The sequence below is a fragment of the Euprymna scolopes genome, chromosome 16 (genome assembly GCF_053919585.1).
Source record: "Euprymna scolopes isolate OS-2025 chromosome 16, ASM5391958v1, whole genome shotgun sequence".
NCBI lineage: Eukaryota > Metazoa > Mollusca > Cephalopoda > Sepiida > Sepiolidae > Euprymna > Euprymna scolopes.
The window spans coordinates 130,443,758-130,453,757 of NC_136497.1; the positions used below are offsets into that span (position 1 = coordinate 130,443,758).

Genomic DNA, 10,000 nt, shown 5'->3' on the forward strand with positions numbered 1-10,000 from the left:
TTTACCAGCAGGCCACAGATTTTTATCGCTTTTACTTGTAAGATCTATTGTTGATTTACTTATTTTTTTATTAGCGATTCTGAAGTATTTAATTGTTACGCTCGCCTAAGCATTTTGTGGGAGATACCTGCCCTTTGTCACGAGTTCGATCTTTGTCAAGTTTAGTCATGCATGAGAAGGGTGATACCAGCTGCCCATAGATAACATTTATGCACGTAAAAATATTTAATAAATATGTGAATAAAATATTCAAATGTTTAATGAATAAAAATTATATGTATATATATATATATATATATATATATATATATATATATATATATATATATATATATATATATATAACCACCTCAGCAGAAATAACATTCTTAGCGACACACAATATGGTTTCCGCTCTGCTAGATCTACAGCAGATGTGCTAACGGTTATATCTCATAGGATTAGCGAATCTCTCGACAAAGGCTTTATTTCTAGGACAATTGCTCTCGACATATCAAAGGCCTTCGATAAGGTTTGGCATAAAGGCCTACTACACAAGATTTCCAGCTACGGTATAACTGGAAATGTTTTCTCTATCATTAAGTCATTTCTCTCAGATAGGCTCATAAGAGTAGTTGTTGATGGGCAGAAATCAGAGGCCCACAGTATTAATGCTGGAGTCTCTCAGGGGTCCATACTGGGCCCAACTCTCTTCCTGATCTACATCAATGATCTCCCAAAACACATACTAAAATCTTTCGTTGACATCTATGCTGATGACACGACCATCTATCGCAACACATCAAAGGCCGTAAATGATGATGTTCTCTCTGATTCTCTCTCCTCTGATCTTGAGCGCGTGGTACAGTGGGAAAAGAGGTGGCTGGTTACCTTTAATGCATCTAAGACCAAGCTCCTATCTCTACATCATAAACGCTCTGATGCCCATCTGGCATCAATTGAAATGGATGGCTCTTGTCTAAGGGAGGCTCCAGGATTTGATAAGCTCCTGGGTTTGACCTTTACACCTGATCTTAAATGGAACACATACATCAAGTCTGTGGCCAAGGTCGCTGGGAAAATGGTGGGCTCCTTCTACCGCTCCAGACGATATCTCACTAATGATGCAATTCTCTATCTATATAGAGCCAAGTACGTCCAAAGTTGGAGTACTGCTGCCACATCTGGGCGGGGGCTGCAAAAAACAGCCTATCCTGCCTTGACGGAGTACAAAATAGACTCCGTGGCTTGGTGAGGCATACCCTTTTCTCTACCCTGCAACCTCTTTCCCACAGAAGAGACGTAGCGAGCCTGTCATTGTTCTATCGTTATTTCCATGGCAGGTGCTCGTCTGAGCTCCATTCTCTGGTCCCCCTCGCCAATCTTTCTCAAAAAACACCCGACTAGCTGAAACCACCGTTAACAATTTTCCCCACTCCCTATCTGTGCCTTAATCAAAACGTAGATACCATGAACAAAGCTTCTTTCTTAGAACTGCACGCCTGTGGAACTCTGTTCCGCTTGCCTGTTTCCCTCCCGACTTCAACCTTGATGTCTTCAAGTCCAACACAAACAAATTCCTGATGAACCGCCCTCCCCCTAAGTAATGACACCTTACCAATTCTTCAATACTATTGCTACACTATCCCTTTGAGTACTGTACACACAATAACCCTTATCCCTGAGTGACCATTGGGCCTTGATAAGTGGTGAACTCCATGCAAATATATATATATATATATATAGATATATATATATATATATATATATATATATATATATATATATATATATATATATAATATGAACTGTGCGTACGTTGGTTGATATGGTTGATATGACATTTCACAAATTGGAATTTAAATGTTTACCACTAAAAATTTAATTTCTTTTGTCTGGCGAGAGTTCATAACTTATGTTCCCGGTTAACTTACAAAGTCGTTTGTGGTAAAGTGCAACTAACTATTATTAACTAAAGAAGCGTTGCTGTTCTGTTCTTTAACAACGTACAGAAAACATTAATTAGTTGTTTGTTAATGTTGTTTGAATTTAATTGTTTTTTTTTTACTTGGTTTACTTAAAAAAAATATTAATGACTAGACTGCTATTAAAAAAATTCAATTACAAGAAACCAAACGCTATCCGAAATTGGTTCGATGACAATAAACTATACCTGTATTTTTTTTAATTAAATGTGTCTTGCTTGTTACTAGCAGAGAGATACGACGTTGCCCGGGATTGAATGACGATAAACGAATGTTTCACACTCCCATATTTTTATTGTCATCGAAACTGTGGAAATCGCTCATTTTTTAATCAAATTGATTGGTTGTCTGCTCCAAGTATGAGAGCCATGGCAGCGCACTGGGAAGAAGCTTCATATGTCTCCTCGCAATGACTTAGTCCCCACTAGATTGTAGTCTACATTGCACTGTAAATAATCTACTGTTGATTTTATAAAATTATTTTTTAAAGTCAAATATCATTGTTTAATTGTGATCTGAACAGAAACATTCATTTCTAACAGGGCTTATCATATCAAAGCATCTACCGTTGATTTCATATGTCCGGTCTTATAACTTGTGCGGTGATAATAGCTTGATTAAAGTTTAAGATTAAAAATTTGAGTATCATGATTCAGTTATGCTTTAAGCAGAAACATTCATTTCGAACGCGCCCCTGTCATATCAAAGATCCTGCTGTTGATTTTATATGTATGACCTTTCTGCTTGTGCTGTAATAAAACTTCTCAAATGCACGTGTGATGTTAGGCTGTATAAAATGTTAACGTTAATCAAAATTGTCTGTTTCCTCTTTCGTCGGATTATTTCGATTATCGATTATCGATACTTATCGAAGACATTCCGATGCAAAACCTATCTAAGAACACTTCTAAGTCCATAAAGTATTTTCGTGTGAAATTAAAAAAAAAAAAAATCGGCCCAGCCATTTCGGAGTCCATATAGAACGAACTCAAACACATACGCGCAGACACACGCACAAAGTTCCTTTATATAATAGTACAACAGTTTTAATTAGATCGTCTAAGTTAAGAAACAGTGAACTTGGTCAATACCAAATGAGCGATGAACACAAACTGATCGACGAACAGATTGTCTCACTACACTCAAGCCCACTGAGCGCACTGCCCGCCCTCCATTGCGGTCAGCATTTAGACACGCTGTTTCTGTTTGAAGCATGGTCAGCTAAGAGACAGAAAAAAAATTTCTGCGAAAATCATGTGACTTCGCGAATTTCGTTTGGCGTCACCTCTGACCTTTAAGGGGTCATCCAAATTTTACCATTCAAACACGGTCTTGTTAAGTAACAGTAGGATTATGAAGCGTTGTTCTATTTTTGACCAACCCTGAATAACATAACTAATATCACGAAGGTATTAACCTCAAAAGGAGTCACATTTATACTTATACACCCTGCAGTTATATAAATAAACTAAAGTTCTTAACCCGTTAAAATGTGGAATAGTTATAGCCGGTGGACTTACAATGGTCAAACATGGTTAAATTTGTGCTCTTTTTTACATTACATACTAATCCCTGACTCGAACGGATACCATAATACTTAGTTCGCTGTGCCTTATCATGACTAATGTTTAAACAAAGTTTCAGTAGTCTCGGACCAACAGTTTCCGAAAACAAGTGAGACTAAATGTGGTATTGTAGAAATTCCAATAAATCACTGTTAATCTCTGACTGTGCACCAAATGAATACTATAACACTTGGTTCGTTGCACCTTATCATAACAACAGTCCATGCAAATTTCAGTCAGATCAGCCTAGAAGTTTCCGAGAAACGGTGGAACAGACAAGATCAAAGACAGACAGATTAAGAGAATTATAATTCAGATTTTCGTTTAGATATTTTTTTTTCAATCTATAGAATTATAGGAATTTTATTGTCACTTCTCCTATACAAAATTATATTGTGTTGTTTTTTATCTATAAAATTATAGGAATTTTATTATCACTTCTCGTATGCAACATTATAATGTGATGTTTTTTCAATCTATAAAATTATAGGAGTTTTATTGGAACTTCTCCTATGCAAAATTATAATTAAATCTATAAAATTATAATTCAATCTATAAAATTATAGGAGTTTTATTATTACTTCTCCTATGAAACATTATAATTCGTTTTTGTTTTAATCTGGATAATTATAGGAGTTTTATTATTACTTCTCGTATGCCACATTATAATGTGTCTGTTTCAATCAATAAAATCATAGGAGTTTTATTATAACTTCCCGTATTCAGCATTATAATGTGTTTTTGTTTCAATCTATAGAATTATAGGAGTTTTATTATCACTTCCCGTATTACACATTATAATGTGTTTTTGTTTCAATCTATAAAATTATAGGAGTTTTATTAAAACTTCCCGTATTACACATTATAATGTGTTTTTGTTTCAATCTATAAAATTATAGGAGTTTTATTAAAACTTCCCGTATGCAACATTATAATGTAATTGTTTCAATCTATAAAATTATAGGAGTTTTATTATAACTTCCCGTATACAACATTATAATGTGTTTTTGTTTCAATCTATAAAATTATAGGAGTTTTATTATAACTTCCCGTATGCAACATTATAATGTGTTTTTGTTTCAATCTATAAAATTATAGGAGTTTTATTATAACTTCCCGCATACAACATTATAATGTGTTTTTGTTTCAATCTATAAAATTATAGGAGTTTTATTATAACTTCCCGTATGCAACATTATAATGTGTTTTTATTTCAATCTATAAAATTATAGGAGTTTTATTATAACACTCCCGTATTCAACATTATAATGTGTTTTTGTTTCAATCTATAAAATTATAGGAGTTTTATTATAACTTCCCGTATGCAACATTATAATGTGTTTTTGTTTCAATCTATGAAATTATAGGAATTTTATTATAACTTCCCGTATACAACATTATAATGTGTGTTTGTTTCAATCTATAAAATTATAGGAGTTTTATTATCACTTCCCGTATGCAACATTATAATGTGTTTTTGTTTCAATCTATAAAATTATAGGAGTTTAACTATAACTTCCCGTATGCAACATTATAATGTGTTTTTGTTTCAATCAATAAAATTATAGGAGTTTTATCATAACTTCCCGTATTCAACATTATAATGTGTGTTTGTTTCAATCTATAAAATTATAGGAGTTTTATTATAACTTCCCGTATGCAACATTATAATGTGTTTTTGTTTCAATCTATAAAATTATAGGAGTTTTATTATAACTTCCCGTATGCAACATTATAATGTGTTTTTGTTTCAATCTATAAAATTATAGGAGTTTTATTATAACTTCCCGTATGCAACATTATAATGTGTTTTTCTTTCAATCTTTCAGAACAACATGCAAGGGGCACGTGTTCAAAGCTCTCGTGGTCACTTGCGCCATGTATATTGCCGCAGCCAGTGTTGGTTATGCCAATTCCCTGGCCGTTCTTTACTTCGAAATCGTACAATACTTCCAAGTCTCCAAAAATATAGCGGCCCTGGCACCAGGATTATGTACCGCCATATCCGAGGGAGCAGGTAAGTCACTCAACTTAGATATTTCTTGGCAATATTTTCATCAAATAAAAAAATATTTTTACTAAGTTGAATACCCGTTAAAAATGTAAAATTAATTCAGCACCGCTTTTATATGTCCTTCCGAAGATTAAAATCAAAATATATTTACATTAAAACTTATGTCTCTAATCCTTATTCCAATCTTGATAAAAAAAATTATTACATGATTTTGAAAATGTCTAAAATTTAAGCTTAAGACGTCTTAAGATGAAATGAAAATTCAGGGAATCTTGCATAATTGCTGTCTGATAAATATGGATCGAATTTAATGCAAATCTGAAATATTTAAATTTTCAAATGGGAAGATGTGCTCACAATATGCCTCTTCAAAAGCATTTTAAAATACTCCAAAACAATATCTCTGCTATTATATAAAAGGAACTTTGTCTGTGTGTGTTAGTGTGTGTGTGTGAGAGAGAGAGAGAGAGAGAGAGAGAGAGAGAGAGAGAGGGAGAGAGAAGGAGAGAGAGTTTCCTATGGACACGAAAACGGCCGGGGCGATTTTTATGAAATTTCATACGAAGGTACTTTATATGCTTGGCAATGTTCTTAGACAGGTTTAGTATCGGAGTGTCTTCGATAGGTATCGATATCGATAATCGAAAAAATCCTATGAAAAAAGATACAAGCGATTTTGACTAAAGTTAACATCGTACACAGCCTAACATCACAAGTGCATTTGAGAAATTTTTATTACTACACAAGGCCCGGCATAAAAAAATCAACAGTAGGTTCTTTGATATAACAATGGCCATTTTGAAATGAATGTTTTTCTGTTTAGAGCACAATTGCACCATGATACTTGACTTTTCCATTTTCAACTTTTTATTAAAGCATTATATATAAAAAATACTTTTATAAAATCAGAAGTAAGTTCTCTACAGTGCAATGTGGACTACAGTGTATTGTGGACTAAGTCACTGCAGGGATGCATGTGATGATTCCTCCTGGCGCATGGCAATGTGTCCCCAACTAGAGCAGGCAATCAATCGATTTATTGGAAAAATGGGCGATTTCGATGACAATAAAAAAATATGGGAATGTGAAACATTTGCTGATCTTCAACGCTGGGTCTCTCTTCTAGTATAATTATGAATCTCTGTGATCACTCCGGGCGTCCTTGCTTGCTTGCTTGCTCGAACATTGTCTTCGACGATCGGGTGATTCCATCCTTAAAAAAAAAAAGGTATGACAGGCTAGTTACACCGGTTCTAATTAAATCCCTGAAGTTAATGAGCATTGAACCCGGTCAATACTAAATAGGTGACCATTTTGAAGTACTAGGCCTTGTATGTCATGTAGTCTGATCGATATATACATGCCCGTGAGCATCGCATGTGGATTTTATGGTTTTTAAAGATTTCTTTTTCCGATGGAAGCCGGACGTTCCTCCTGGCTGAATATCGTAGCAGTCATGACTATATTTTATTGTTGTTGTTGTTGTTGTTGTTGTTGTTATTATTATTATTATTATTATTATTATTATTATTATTATTGGCTCACCTGGAGATTTCACACGAGTCAGCAAACGATCTGATTGGAGACCTGTGGTGTTCTCTGGAAGCTGAGAGACAACAAGTCTCCCCAGACGTCCAGCTCTCTCCTCCTCCTTCGATAGCATTTGCAAATAAATTTGCATCATCGCAACAGCCTCTTACCATTGATTTCTCGCTGGCAGTGGCCATTGGTTTATACTGGAATTTGAGTGGCACTAAGCCTCCCCAAGATCCCAGTTCTCTTCGCACTTGTCCAGCGGAGGTCTGGCCAGTACTCCCTCCTCGGTCTTTCCATCCTCCTTGATTTTTTTTTTGGGGGGGGGGCGGTGGTGAAACAATGGAGAGATGCATGGTGGGGGGGGGAGGTAGAACATGTAGATCTGCAGCTTCGGTGTTCTTCATTCCCTGTTACGCTTCTTCGTTATATTGTCTTCTTGTGTTATTCTCCGCATTCAAGGGTTTTCCTTAATATTTCAGCCGTTTTCATTATCGTTAGGCGTTGTATTTTTGCAGCTATTCCTCTGATTCCAATTTCTGCCATTATTATTATTGTTGTTGTTGTTGTTGTTGTTGTTGTTAGCGGCGGCGGCGGCGGCGGCGGCGGCGGCGGCGGCGGCAGTAAAACAAAAATAAAATTGGAGTGGGTACAGCTTAACAATAAAAATGATATTAGAATGTAAATCGATGCATTTAGCCTAAAAATGCTTTTACATTTTTTGCGTTTTTCTTTTTCTTTTTTTTTTAGGGATCGTGTGCACGGCGATGATAAACAAAATTGGGACTCGTTACACAATGCTCATTGGTGGATTTCTTGAGATGTTGGGCTTGGCGATCAGCGCATTCGCTACGAACCCTCTTCATCTGATAGGCACACTCGGGGTGCTCACAGGTAAGGCAAAGTAGATGAATCGTTTTTATGAGTCTGCGCTGCTTCTGCACAATCAAACTGTCAAGAAAAAATCGCCTTATTTATTTATCTATTTATTATGATTTAGTTATTTATTTATTTTGCCAAAATGCTAATGCACAAAACTGCTACATTAACTGGAAGAATCGGCTGTTATGATTGGACTGTATACAAACGCAACTAAGACAGAATGTCCTTCCACTAAACAGGCCCAATTGAAACACTTGACAGAATACCACTCAAACAAGTAGATGTCTTCGAATATCTCGGATGCCGCATCGCATCCACCGAAAAGACGTCCACATGAAAATAGCTAGGGCTTGGAGTGCACTTAATCGGCTGAAAGTTATATAGAAATCTGCCTTCTCGGAACAGATCAAGAACTTTTTTAGAGCCGTAGTGGAGACGGTGCTGGTTTATGGTTATCTAGCATGCACTCTCAGTAAAAAACTTGAAAGTTCGATAGAACTTACACTTGAATGCCCCAGACAGTGTTAAACTTAAATTCAACCATTAGCCGTCTGTATGGTCGGTTGCTCAGGAGCTCTTCGGTAATAAGATAAAGAAGAACACGATATGTCGGACATTGCTACAGAAGAAAAGGTGAGGTCGTTAATGATGTGGAACTGTGAGATCCTAAACACGGAACCGCCAAAAGTAGAAAGGTCTGTCAAGACGCACTCAAAATTATTGGCAGAAGACATTGACTTACAACTTGAAGATCTTCCTAAGGTTATGGAAGATAGAGATCTGTGAAGAGTCAATTTAGTCTGAGCAACCTGCCTATCAATTATTGTCAATATTTATTGTCAATTTTAATGTCAATATTTATTGTCAATTTTATTGTCAATATTTATTGTCAATATTTATTGTCAATTTTATTGTCAATTTTATTGTCAATATTTATTGTCAATATTTATTTTCAATTTTATTGTCAATATTTATTGTCAATTTTATTGTCAATTTTATTGTCAATTTTATTAAAATGAATATTGTTTCTGAAACGATCGTACTCTCAATTTGATTTTGTTTGTTCATCCAATTGAAACTAATTCATAATTTACAATTATTAATCTTTATACTCATATATATATATATATATATATATATATATATATATATATATATATATATATATATATATACACTCTTCAGAATAGTTTTTATTTAACAATCAGTTGTTATGGAAACGTGAGATTGTAGGTTTACAAAATATTACTGGCAGTAATGTCTCACTGATTTTAGCAAATAGGGTGCATACCTTTATAACTATTTGCTAATATTTTCTTTCCTCTGATGAGATGGTAGACATCGAAACCCTATTGGTTAAGGAGATTAATTTTCTAAAGCATTCTTTGTCTTGCTTAGAGTAATAAAAATTCTTTGATATGAAACTCAACCACTTCATTTCATTTCAATGAGAGTTTTTTGAAATTCATTGAATTACAATTTAATATATATATATATATATATATATATATATATATATATATATAATTCAGAATAACGTAATGCAATAAATCTACTGCTGTGCAAATCCAGTGATTATCAGTCCTACAAAATATTATTAGATGTAATATTTTATAAAGCCAATCCCAGCTAAATGCAAATTGCTCAATGTAGTAGATAGAGCAAATAAATCATAATTTAGTAATTAAAATTTTATGATGTGAAATGGTTAAATTTCAAATCTAGAATTTTTATTATATGCAAGACAAAGAATACATTTCAATAAGTATATTTCCTTAACCAATAGGTTTTCGATGTTTACCCATCTGCTCAGAAGAAAAATATTAGCAAATATTCTAAATGGTTTATACCTACTTTGCTAAATGCAATAAGCATAGAAAATCATAATTAAAAGTTTTAAAAGTTTTTAAATCATAGAGAAAGGAAAATTATATATTGGTTCAAAATGAAAAGGATATTGAACTTCATATCCAAATTGTATGGTAAACCCTGAAGTGAGAGATTTTGATAGCAGGGAGGTAAAAGGATCCAAAGCGTATCGT

The 10,000-nt window shown here is 34.2% G+C and overlaps 1 protein-coding gene across 3 annotated transcripts in view; it reads left to right on the forward strand.

The window, feature by feature from the left end:
- The window catches only part of LOC145296082 (monocarboxylate transporter 6-like), a 240,520-nt gene that overhangs the window by 197,393 nt on the left and 33,127 nt on the right, over positions 1-10,000 (forward strand). For all 3 annotated transcript variants that reach the window (XM_080142219.1, XM_080142221.1, XM_080142220.1), the window contains exons 3-4: positions 5,359-5,546; positions 7,827-7,970. In XM_080142219.1, coding sequence (XP_079998345.1) covers positions 5,359-5,546; positions 7,827-7,970 — 332 coding nt within the window. The remainder of the gene's footprint in view (positions 1-5,358; positions 5,547-7,826; positions 7,971-10,000) is intronic.